The sequence below is a fragment of the Rousettus aegyptiacus genome, unplaced genomic scaffold (assembly GCF_014176215.1).
Source record: "Rousettus aegyptiacus isolate mRouAeg1 unplaced genomic scaffold, mRouAeg1.p scaffold_m13_p_6, whole genome shotgun sequence".
Classification (NCBI taxonomy): Eukaryota; Metazoa; Chordata; class Mammalia; order Chiroptera; family Pteropodidae; genus Rousettus; species Rousettus aegyptiacus.
In genome coordinates, this window is record NW_023416309.1 from 80,129,084 (window position 1) to 80,142,158 (window position 13,075).

At 51.4% G+C, this 13,075-nt stretch overlaps 1 protein-coding gene across 4 annotated transcripts in view; it reads left to right on the forward strand.

Moving 5' to 3' along the window:
• SEZ6 (seizure related 6 homolog) overlaps positions 1-13,075 on the forward strand; it is a 42,716-nt gene that overhangs the window by 15,974 nt on the left and 13,667 nt on the right. For all 4 annotated transcript variants that reach the window (XM_016139022.2, XM_016139023.2, XM_016139024.2 and 1 more), the window contains exons 2-3: positions 4,067-4,729; positions 5,163-5,296. In XM_016139022.2, coding sequence (XP_015994508.2) covers positions 4,067-4,729; positions 5,163-5,296 — 797 coding nt within the window. The remainder of the gene's footprint in view (positions 1-4,066; positions 4,730-5,162; positions 5,297-13,075) is intronic.

A 13,075-nucleotide genomic window follows, 5' to 3' on the forward strand; every position in this document is an offset into this window, starting at 1 on the left:
GACAAAGACAATAGCACCTACATAGCTGGATGCTATGAAGAGGAGTCCCTAGTCATATGACTTCCCTTAAAAATCAGCTAGATCCCCTCCCCCATTCCAATCCCAGCCTGTTGGGGGTGGGATACATGGGCCCTCATCTCTACCTTCACCCAGCTGGGCCCTGAGGAGGGGATGGCAGGGCAGGAGGCCTTCCCTGGGAGGCCCAGGCTGGGGCTGGTGGGAGGGAGCCTTCAATCTCAAGAGGGACAACAGGGGGTGGCATGGGCGGGAGGCAGGAGCGGGAGAGAATCCATTGGGGAGGCATCCTGAATGGCTCATTAGTGCCAATGAAAGCCTTTTTTCATTTTGTCTAAATACTTTAAACAGGGCTCCCTCCGATGTCTATTTGCATAGCTTAAGAGCTAATGTGGTGGGGGTGGGGGGGAGGGCCCAGGGCATCGACGGAGGAGGCAGGGCCAGGCCACTCCAGGGCTGGGGGCTTCCAGGAAGCTCCAGGCCTCCTCTGCAGTGGGGAGGGTGGTGGGGAGAGGGAGATGGTGTTTCGCAGACCCAGCCCACTTGGAAGATGCAGCCTCCAGCCCAGGGGTAAAGAGGAAGGGAGGGGCGAGCACATTCCTGTATTCTGGCACTAGGCAAACTGGGCAGGTGGAGATTATGAGGTCTATCTTACTGTGGGCCAAAGCCCTGTCCCCCACAGACATGCAGGACTTGAAGGTGGCTGCACTTTGCAGGGGTGGTGCAATATTGTGCTCTACACAAGGCTATACAGAAGGAACAGGGTCTCCCAGAGAGGAGAGGCCCCACCCTAGAAGCCTGCCTCAGTATCACCCTGACCAGGGGCTGCCCAGCCTCAAAATATGGCTTTTCCCTCAGTGCCCCAGGGAAACTGCTATTTAGAGCGTTCAGATTCTCATAAAACCCCTCCAAAGTGCCTATTTTATCACCAAGGACACAAAAGCTTCCCCAGGTTCATATTATTTTTAAGTGACAGAGCTGATATTTGAACCCAGGTATGTGTGACTCTGTGCCCAGCCCTGTAGAACAGTGTTGTTGGGTCTCTGGTTTGGGTCCCATACTCAGATGTGCCCCCAGGTGGGGGCAACCTGGGTCCCAACCAAAAGGTTTCCTGAGGGCCCCACTTGACTCAGGCTCAACTCAGGTCTCGAATGCCAGAAACTCTGGCCCCAGCTCCACTTCTAACCTGCTTGAGACTTAGGATAAGTCCATTCCTCTCTCTGGGCTAGAGTATACTCTGCTGGGTAGCTCTTGTCTCTTGTCCCGTGAGATCGTTTGGTATGGAAAGACTAAGGCTTTGAAGCCAGATTAACGCTGGTTCAAATCCCAGTTCCACCACTGTACCACTGGGCAAGTCCTCATCTCACCTCTCTTTGCTTCAGGGTCTTGGTCTATAATGTGGGAATAAGATTCCCATCTCATAGAGTTGTAGAGTCGATTAAATAACACAAGATCTGGGGACAGCCTGACTCAGTGTCTGGCATACAATAGGTGCCTGGTAAGACTGGTTATCTGGGTCCCTGACACATCCTTCCATTGACCACTGTATCACACTCTCCCCTTTTGTCAGTCTCTGCACCTTTAAACTCAGTTAAGCCAGGCTGAGAGAAACCCAGGAACGCAGGTGGGAAGTTACAGGAAGGGCTTCAGGCTTCCATCAGAGTCAACCAGGCTGTCTGGAGATGCCCTCTCCCCAGAAATGGCTTGTTTCCCTGAGATTATCTTCCCCTCTCTGACAGTGGGTGGCACCCTCCGGGACCAAGAGGCAGATGATTGCCAAATCAATTTGCACGTTTGATATGCTATCTCAATCCCATTTAACCAAGTGTTCAGTTCCCCCAGATAACACAATCAGTGCAATCGACAGTGACGGGAGGTGCCCATTAGCTCTGCTCCATTGCCCAGCACCCACCTGGCAGCCCACGGGAGGAGCTGGCCCCGCTATGGTCCCTTCCTGAGACAGAAGATCTCTTTGCATGCCCTCTCCCAATGAAGAATCCCACAGGTAACTATCCTGGGAGCCACGGGCCACATCTCCTATTAGGCAATCCTAGAAGGGGACACTGGAGCCCCAGGGGCTGATGAGAAAAGTTCCTCTTCCTGTGACATGCTAAGATCAGTCTCAGCTCACCTGGCAAAGGCCATGTGACATCTGGGGAGGTGGATAAAGAGAGTAGCCCTGTCCTGGAATGTCACAGGCACTGCCTCCACCTCCCATCCCTGACTCAGATGAAAGACACAGGGCACTGGCAACCATCTGCTCCGGGGGTATGGGCCTGGCTAGGCATCTAGTTTAGGCACTGTTGTCAGTGACTGGCACGAAATGCCAAGGCACAGATGGGCTACTTTAGCAAGCATCTTCAGATAGGGGTTGGTCCTGGTTTCTCAGGGCTTTGGGGCACCAAAGCCCCTCTAACCCAGAGGAATGGGGAGCCCTCTGACCTGTACCCACCTTCTCCACCCCAATGTCCTCCCTCCTCCCATTTGTCTGACACATCAGAGTTGCCATAGTCTCCTGAACAGAATGTAGGCCATCTGCCACTTCCTCACGCCTGCCAATCCATGGGGCGGGTGTGAGCCTGTGGAATGACAGCCCCACCACCAGACATGCAGAGGAACCGACCTTCTCCTTGCAAACTCTATCTCACTCTGGCTGTATTTCCCTTCAAGTCCTTAGGCAGCCATTTTGAGAGCTATTAGAATCAGAATATCCTCCCAGCTTTCTCAGAGCTGGCAAAATTCTATATGAGCTGAACCTGGAGCCAGTATCCATTGACCTTTTCTTGGTATTTAAGGATCTGGGGAGCCTAGTGGGCCACAAGTGGAATATGTATCATCTCTTTAGCTATGTGGTTGAACAAGTCAATATAATCAATAGCAGAGCAACCACAGACCAGCAACAGCAAATAAGTTGCATCTTCCATAGCCTATCTAATCCACTGGTAGTGGCTGCCTGGATAATTGTTCTGAAAAGGATTCTGAAGTCCCATGTGACCTCAGCAAGAAATAACCAAAATTGGTTAACAATGTCTGCCATGGATTGGGGGTGGGTAGGTAGCATGGCAGATGACCATTCTATCCCTACTTTGGACCCTGGCTAGTGTCACAAGAAAGATAAAGGGAATTCAGAGAGACATAGCAAATGGGGAAGGGAAGTAATATTACCTCAGTTAATTCTAAAAAGGAACTCAATTTTACAGTTGAGAAAACTAAGGTTCAGAGAATTTAGGTTATTTGCCTGAGGTCAAAGAGCCCCAAAGTGAAGGATTTGGAATTTGAAGCCACATCTGCCTTACTCCAGAGGCTGGCTCTTCCTACTCTGTTCACATATATATCCTAGAAGGACCAGGAAAAAAAGAAAAAAAAGGAAAGAGACAAAAGAAATGACTGAGAAATGAGAGAGATGGGACAATGAATTCTAATGGAACCCTAAGAAAGATGTCATAAGCCCAATAGGGAATCCAAAATAAAATCTCAAATATATGAAGCATTTCCTAAGACTAACGACCAGCAGTTTCACTAAGAACAGAAAATGAACTTTAATGAACTATAATCTCAGGTAGAACAGTCACTGTGGTGGAGGTGCTCTTGCTAAGGGTGTCATCTCAGGTCAAATAACTGGCCATGTGACTTTGAGCAAGTCACTTCCTTTCTTTGACCTGTTTCCCCATCAGTAAGATAAGGCCCTTGAGCTACATTAGGGGTGGCAAATATTTGTCATGTTGGTCTGAGGAATTAAGCATGGCTGCCTGGAGCGCTGTGTTGAGAAGGTTTCTGAGGCCAAATCTGAGAACAGCAGGAAATAGTGCAATGATAGACAGTAATGTTCACCTCTGGTAGTGGAGGGGAAAGGATATCTCATGTACCATCCTTGAATATGTGATATCATCTCACTCTCAGCTCTAAAATTCTATAGCTCCATGATCCTCAATGGTGAGCACACTGCCCAGGGCTCTCTGTCAAAAGAGAGATGGCTCTCCTACTGCCTGGACTGGGTGTGATGCTGCTCTCTGTGGGGAAGGGGGATAACCTCTGATCATTATTATTTCAGGACTCCCCTCAGAGGCCCCAACCATGGGGGAAGGCCGGGCCCCAGGCCTCGAGGAGATGGATGGAGAACTGACAGCAGCCCCCACACCTGAGCAGCCAGAACGAGGTGTCCACTTCATCACAACTGCCCCCACCCTGAAGCTGCTCAACCATCACCCACTGCTTGAGGAGTTCCTACAAGAAGGGCTGAAGACAGGAGAGGAGGAGCTGAGGCTGGCACTGCCTTTCCAGCCTGACCCACCTATGCCATACACCCCAAGTCCCCTTCCCCGCCTGGCCAACCAGGACAGCCGACCCGTCTTCACTAGCCCCACTCCAGCCATGGTTGCAGAGCCCACTCAGCCCCAGTCCAGGGAAGGACCCTGGAGCCTGGAATCAGAGCCCCCTGTGCTTCATATCACAGCTCCCCTACCTTCAGGGCCCAACATGGCAGTGCCTACTGCAGGTCCAGGGGAAAGGCCCAGTACTATACCCCCTAGCAGAGCATGGACTCCAACCCAAGAGGGTCCTGGAGACATGGGCAGGCCGTGGGCTCCAGAGATCATATCCCGGACTGCAGGGCTTGGGATCGAGAGAACCACTGCGACCTCCACGGCCTCAGGGGATGATGAGGAGACCACCACCACCATCATCACCACCACTTTCACCACAATCCAGCCACCAGGTCAGCTACTTGATGGCTTGCAGATCTAGAAATGCGGGATGGGGGAGCTGCAGGGCCCCTAAATTTCTCTCTCCATCACTGTGCCAGCTTGTTTTGCCCTTTGGTACTAAGGGCCAGAATGCAGGAGGCATGTGAATTGGAACCAGATAAACCTTGGTTCAAATCCTCATTGGAAGCACCTACTAGACCCTTGGAATTTTATTTAACCTCTGAGCCTCATCTGTAAAACAGCGGTAGGAATACCTACTTCACTGACCCATTATGAGAACTAAGATTACACACAGTAGGTACTCAAGAGAAGATGTTCCCCTTCTTTAAATGGGAGAATAGATGTCCCAAGGGGTGGGCTTCACCACACACACACACAAGTCAGCCTAAGTTGGACCCCCTATACCAGGATTGGGCTTAGCCTGTGTCTCCTTCTACCTCTCAGGCCCTTGTAGCTGGAATTTCTCAGGCCCAGAGGGCGTTCTGGACTCCCCCACAGCCCCCAGCTCACCCCTTGATGTTGGCCTGGACTGTTTCTATTACATCTCTGTCTATCCTGGCTACGGTGTGGAAATCAAGGTGAGTGACTTAGATCTGGCTGGGTCAAAGCAAGGGCTGGTGTGCTATCTTTCCAGAAAGGTGCCATGGGAGGAGGTGGAGAAACTCAGGGGTATCTTTTGGAGGGGAGCCTTGGGCCAGGGCTAGGTGATAGGCTGAAAGCATGGTCAGGTACTGGACCAGGGAGTGAAGAGGCTCCTCCTCTCCTTCAGCAATGTCCTAGGCTAAGAGGGGCTATAGCATACCCAAACTCTTCCCCTCGGGGTTTGATCAGGGACTCAGGAGAACCTGAAGAGGGATGTCCAGCTCCAATGAACAGAGGAACAGATGGGTGTCTGAATCTATGTGGCTGAGTAGAAAGAACACAGGCTGGGCCTGAAAGCCATTTACTCATTTATCTACTCTTATTCCTTTAGCAAATATTCCCTGAGCAGCTCCTCTGGGCCAGGCCCTGTACTGGCTCCTAGGATGCAGAATTGGGAAAACAGACATAGCCACAGCATCAGAGAGGTGAACGGCAGTGGAGGAGTCAAACTGACAGCCCCAACCTCCTGCCCCTACCTCTCTAGGCCATCTCATCCCTTTTAATCCTTAAATTCTCTCTTAATCCCAAAACGTGAGCAAGCAGGACCAGACGGATATGCCGCAGGCTCCTTGACCTCCACATGCCCCAAATCTAGCTCTTCCTTTTTGTTCCTTCAGCCTGTTTGCCACCCCACTCCTGTCTTCATAGACTGATCTGAACCATTCAGAAACCAGAAATAGACTATCACAATGCAATATGGATGGTGTCCGTGAAGCTGTCCAATGTGAGGTCAACTTGGCTTTTCCCTTTCCCTCTTCTCCCAGTCCCATCGACTCACATCCACGTTCTATCACCATGACACTCCCCAGAATTCAGATTGGCCTGCTTCTCTCCCTCAATCCTCACAACCATATGCTTCAGGCTCCATCCTCTCTCCCCCAGATGATACAGTGGCCTCCTCACCAGTCACCCCACTCTCACTTGCTCCCTACTATCCTTCCTTCACCTACACTACAGTCATTTTTCTCTAATGAAATCAGTCTGACCCCTACACCTCCTCTGAATCAAGGCCAGTCCCTCTGGGCCCATTTTGAGTCACTTTCTCCCTCGTTCTCTTTTCCCCCTTTGTGCTGAATAGCTTGCAGCTAACTAAATGGGCCAAGCCCGCTTTCCCCTCAAGCCCCAAATTGCACATGCTGGTCCATCTGCCTGGGTAAGCCACCCTACTATCCCCTCCTTTAGGACTCAACCCAGCCCTCACTTTCTCTGGCAATTATCTCCTGGTCCCCAAAGCCTGGGGCTTCCCTTATCCTGGGTCTTACCAGTCTGCCTTTTATCGGTCTGTTTGTTTATAGTTGTTCATTTCCTCAACTAGCCTTGAGTGTCTTGAGTGATACCTGGAGTAAGGGGCCCAGAATGGGTTCTCCATGGATTAATTGAACAAATGGACATGTGAATGGAGAAAAGAAGGAATGAGGCAACAGTTGAGAAATCAGGCTGGCAACTGAGGAGTACAGGGAATGGAGCAGAGAAAGGAGTCCAGGGAACAGGGCAGCACTTCCTGACCTCCACTCTTAGCCTACTCCCCACCCATCCCAAAGCTCCTGGATCCCAGCCTAGAGCCAGCTATACCTGTCTAGGGCAGCATTGCAGCCCTTCTCTCTGGGAAGGTCAGGTCCAGGCCTTTGAGCCTGGCCCTGCAGTGGGGGGACCATTTCCCACTGCTGGTGGCCCTCTCCCCTTCTTTCTGTAACTGTTTACTCCTGGTCTGCCAAGCCCTTGCCCCTCACTTTGGGCTGACTGGGAGGGTAATTAGGAACAGCCACCATCACCCCCCAAGCCATTAGCGCTCAGTGCCACTTAATTAAGGTAATTAATGTAAAATCATCACCTAATGAGAGGTGGCACCGGCTGTGGCTCACCGAGTAGAAGGCACCAGCTGCAGGTGTAGGGAAGAAGGTGGGAGGGGGCAGATTCCAGGCTGGGTGTCCCCAGCAGGCCTGGGTTGGCTACACCTGCCCCCCAAGCCTACCACCCCCATCTGAGGCCCACTGGGCCAGGGTGGGTTCAGTCCTAGTACTCTCCACAAAGAGGCAAGATGTTGGCTCTGCCTGACCCGGCCCTGACCCAGGCATAAGACCCACCCTAGATGCCCACCCCCTCATATAAGCCCTGTGTCTGTTGTCTGCTGCTGCCACATTTTTTTTTTCATCAGAATGCAAAAGCCGTTACCAGGCAACCTTGAGAGGAAGACCTGCCACAGTCCTGGATTGCTGTCAGAAAATGTGGCAGGGAAATACTGGCCCCAGCCTCTAGCCAGCCACCATGGGGCAGAGTCTATGGGGACCCTGTGGGCCTTTATGGCCTGAGACAGAGTCTGAGGCCAAGGCAAGGAGGGCCAGGAGGGGAAGGAACAGAATTAGTCAGGTCAGAGCAGGATTTATGGTTCTTCTCTGAGGGCCAGTTTGGGCAACCTCTACTCCTATCCAGGCCTCTTGGCTGCATTATATAGGCCTCTTGGGGACCCGAAGAATTACTGATACTGTAGACCCAATGGCTAGTTGGAAAAACCGAGGCCAAGAAAGAAAGGGAATTGCCCAAGGCCACTCGGTTAATCATTAATTAATGTTTTCTGATGAACGAATTTTTCCCACAAGTATAATTTGAGCAATTATTAGGTGCTAGGCAGCAAGGACACAGCTCTTCACAGTTAGTGAGGGAATCTGAAATCATAAACAGAATGCTTAGTGTTATTGGGGATGGAGGTGGGAAGCACAGGGGACTGTGGAAATTCCAGAATGGGATACACTCTGCCAGGCCGGGGGGGTCAGAGAAGGCTTCCTGGAGATGACAATGCCTGCTCTGAGACCTGAAGGAGATAAGCCTGGGTTAGAAAGCAGAAGGTATGGCAGACTGGCCCTTGAAGGCTGCTGGGCAGTTTTGGGCAAGTGACTTTATTGCAGGAGATGGACTTAAGGGTTTCTGGATTGCATTCCTACCAGAGGCTAGGCCTGAGAAATGCCCTCCTACCCAGGGCTGGCAACCGGGCTAGGCCATGCTGGGCACTGGAGGTTGGATGAGTGAGGCAGCTGGAAGGCCTAGAAGGCAGCCCACTGCTCCTTCGGGCTTGGGGAAAGGCTTGTGGCTTTTCCCCATCATGAGTAAGCCCCTCTCTGCCCCTCCATGAACTCATGAGGATGGCTCAGGGTAGGCAGAAGGGATGGAATCCAGGAAAAGAGGATGGGAGTAACCATGGGAGGAGAGGAGCATTCTAAGGACCCATAAATCACACCCCTGCTCAGGTCAGCCTGACGTCATGCTGAGGTCCTGCCCTGTGACACAGCCATGGCTAAAATCTGTGGCCCTGGGCAACAGCCTCAGAGGTTCCAGAATTGCTAACAGCCCAAGTCTGGACCACAGCCCCTCACCCCCTGACCCCCACCTCCCTTCAGGGCACTGTAGCTATTTGTGCCTGCTGAGGCCAAGGTATCTGAGCTGCCCGCAGGGAAGATGCCAGGTCAGGCCTTCCATGATCAGAGGCGGCTTGCATGTTTCAGCTGGGGGTTGGGCACTCGGCTAGACTTTCTTGAGATCCAGAGAATCCTTCAGGATGAGTACACACAAGCCCCATGGCCCATGCAAGTCCCATCCCTTCTCTAGGCAGCCAGTCTTCTTTGAGCGCTCCAGGCCTTTCTGGGCCTGGCACACACCTCCCACTGTGCTTGGCATTCCAGGAGCCTTCCCATTGCCAGCTTCCATCTTGGCTTGGTTGCTCCCTATACCATCTGGAGCCTGGGCATAGCTGCCCACCATCCCTGCCCTAGTGCCCCAGGTGGCCCCATTGGAACACACCCTTCCCATGCCAGGCCAGCTGCCAGTTTGATAGCCAAAACACCCTACCCTTCTAGCCAGGCCCAATATGGATGCCAGGAGCATGTGGTGAGTCATTGGGTAAGATTTCTGGCAAACTCCTATTTCCGGGCTTCTGAAAGGCCCATCTGAGAGGGATAACAGGGGTGCAGGCAGCTTTAGCCCCATGGATTTAGGCCCCTCTCCCGGTGCAGTGCCTCCCAGGCAGAGCCCTAGCAGACCTAAGGGGGAGGTGTGTCTACAGCCACCTGTGACCATGGCAAATGCCAGGGTTTGGCAGGGTGGGCCCCAGGTCTCCTCAAGAAAGGAAAAGAGAACTACTAATGCTATGCCCACTCTGCTGAGCTCCCTTATAGGTGAGATCTAACTTAATCCCCACAAAGTGGGCACAATTATCCCATTTCACAGATGAAACAGATTCAGAGAGGTCATGTGACTTTCCCAAGGACCTTTCATCTGGTCAATGATGAAGCTGAGACTTGATCCCAGGACTCAAGAGACCCTGTCCTTCCCCTGGCCCAAATCAACCTGGGTGTGTCAAATCCAAAGAGGGAGTTCAGGTAGGAATAGTCGGGGGGCTCCACCCCAACCCCTTTTCTCAGCCCAGCTCTGTCTCCTCCTGTAGGACAACCACCTGGAATTCTCCCAGTTAGGGGAGGGGTCTGGGTTGCTGTGCCTGAAGACAGAGAACTAAACCAGGAATCAGGAGTCCTGGCCTGGAATCCTGGCATTGCCTTGAAATTACTGTGTGATCCAAAGAAGAACTCTCAACTTCTCTGATTACAAGGGTCTCTTATCTATAAAGTAGAAGTAAACAGCCTATCCTGCCTCCTTTACTGAGGTTTTATGAGATCTGAGAGGATAATGGGTATGAAAGAGTTTTGAAAACTGTAAAAGGTTTCATGGGGAAAATTGTGATTATCCTGTTGTTGACATGAGGGAACATGTGAATGTGAGTGAGTACATGTATGTGAGGGCACGCAGGTGCCAGGACAAGTGTTTGAGGGAGCTATGTGCACTCAAGTGGGTCTGTCAGAGTACACACATGGGCGTTGGTGACCAGGAGAGTGTAGTGGTGCGTGGGGCTATGGTCAACTCCAGGGAATGGGGGGCTCAGGTACTAGGAGTGGGTCTCACACACCAGAGTCATCTTCGAGCTTATCTGCCTGTGAGGGGTTGTACTAGAGCAACTGCATGCAAAGACTTGTGGCACCATCCCACCTATGAGTCACACCATTGGGGCAACTGACAGCTTCTATGGGAATAGACAGGCCGGTCAAGGCCGATGGTCTGAGGGTTGGTAGAGGGTGACCTGAATCCTCCCATGTCCCATTTAGGAAGGCGTCAGCCTCCCTCAATGTGGCTATATTTCCTTCCTTGGACTGACCCTGTGAGCGGTGATAGTCCAGAGTCCTATGGGAATTGTCCTCAGCTCTCTCTGCTTCTGTCTTCCCCCTGCCTGGCCACCAGCTCCCCTCTTGTTACTGGCTAGGGGTATGGGAAGACAGCCCTTGTGAGCAGAGCTGACATTTCAATCTGTCTCCCAAGCTCTTCAGATGCCTGCAAATTGCATCAAGACTTCATCACCCGCCTCGTCCAACACCCAGCCTTGTCTGGCCTCTGTCAGGCCTAGCCCTCAAAGAAGTAACAAATTACATTCCAGCTACTGCAGCAAGCCTGCAAGTGGGTGCCTAAAACCCAAGGGACCAGAGCTGCATAATAGCCTCTAGCTAAGAACAGGGCACCTTCTAGTTGTGAGTCCTAGGCAATCTGTATTCACTCCACTCCATGCTCACATCGCAATCCGTACCACCAGGCTTGGCTAGGAACCAGGCCAGCTTGAGGGGGCATTGCCTTCCCCAGATCAGAGGGAGCCAAAGGCCTCAGCTCCCAGTTTTCCCACCTTGATGGGCTTCTGAGGCGGGAAGATTGCTGGTGGGAACGTAAATCTCAACATCTCGGAAAAAGCCAGGTGAGGCCAAGATCCACCTCCCTGCTATGCCTGGCAGTTCTGGAGCCTGGGAAAAAAGACATCTAGAAGTCTATCTTCAGGTGATACACTGATGAAGTTGGGATAGAAGAAGCTGCCTTTTCCTCCAGCAAAGCAAGACTCTGCTACTAACACCTGTGTGACCTTTGCAAGTTACTTAGCCTCTCTGAGCCTCTATTTACTTATAGAAATTTTACTACCTACTTTATACAATTATGGTAAGGATGAAATAGTATCTGTAAATAATACAAGGCTTGACACATTGTAGGTGCTCTGTAAATGGTAATTATTGTTTTTACTACTGCTGCTGCTGGCAAAGCAGTAGGGTCGCGAGCTGGAAGCTAGAGGTCAAAAGGGTGTTTGTTTATGGGAGCTAGGAAAAATGCTAAATTCATTTCTTCTTCTCTGCCCTTGCTTCCTTAGTAATTTCCCTTCAGAAATGTCCTCCCTTCCTCCTTCTCCTCTCAGTCCTGCCTCCTTAAGGTGCTCTCAGACCCACCTGCTGCATGAGTTTTCCCTGAGCCTGCAACCCCTCTACTCCCCGCCTAGAGGATTCCTGCTGCACGCGTTCAGTGCCACTTAAAGCAGAATTATATGCTGCCTGGCATCTCTCGATAATTACAGATTCCACGTGTGAGTCTTGTTTGCCCAACTCTAGAATCACAGAATCTCCAAGTTTGAAGGGACCTCATCCAGCCTCCGCCTGCCGCAGGAATTCCCTGAGGAATGTCCTTGGCAGATGGTCAGGCAGCCTCCACCCAAATGTGCCCCAAGGGAGAACTCCTACAGCGAGGAGGTGCTTCTTCCCTAGCACCCTGCATTGAGCTTTCTCTTCTGCCCCAAAGACCCACCAGGTCTTTTCTCCCAGGCAGGGGAGTCATCAGAGCTCATCTATTCTCAGCACCCACAGTCTGGGGCCTGGCATGGCCTTCTCCTTGGCCCTCAGCATCCTCTGGCTTCTCAGCTCACAGGAATCTGGCAAGGATTGTACCTCCAGCAGCTCACACATTCACTATCTACACATACCTTTATTGAATTGCCCAGTGAAGAGAGAGTTGTGACCTGAAATACCACCCTAGGCTTTAACAAGAGATGGATAGAAGACAGAAGGGAAGAGCCTGAAGCAAAGGAACTGACTGGCTTGGCTTGGGAGTCAGAGGATGGTGGCCCTTACATCTGAAATAGTGACCTGTTTCACCAGGAGAGGAAGAAGGAAAGGCATTCCCAGTGCAGGGTCTCCCAAATGCAAATACCCAGAGGGTGGAAAAGAGATGTAGCCTGTGGCTGCAGTGCAGGTAAATGAGGCTGGTAAAGCCACTGGGGCTAACTGTAAACTCTGAATTTTGGACCTTGTCCTCTGGGCAATCTGAAGTCATTGATAGGGTCTAGGTAGGAGAGAGACATAATCCAATTTGAGGCAGCCAGGACCTAGAAGAGGAGTTGGGGATGGGAGGGGTGAAGGCTATTCTCCGGGTGAGAAAAAATGGTTGGAGTAGATGGAAACCAAGATTGCTACAAAGTGATAGAAAGGAGGAACCAACTGGAATATTTGGGAGGTAAGATTGGGAGGGACTTGGTGATGTCACTTAACTAGTCCAGGCCCTGCCTCGGAGCAACATGATAGCGACCCTGGAGACCATGTAGATCAGAACTTCTGAATTACAGAGTATGATTTAGTAGATCTGAGGTGGGATCTGAGATTCTGCATCTCTTACAGCAAGCTTCCAGGTGTTGCTGATGCTGCTGGATCATATTCTCAGTAGCAAAGACCTACACTGGGCCATTTTATGAGGAAACTGAAGCTCAAATAGTCAGCATACTTGTCTAAGATCACATGGTTAGAATGAAGTCTCAGATCTCTGGGCTCCCAATCCAGTGCTCCTTGTACCAATGCACACTGCCACTTCCCTTCTGG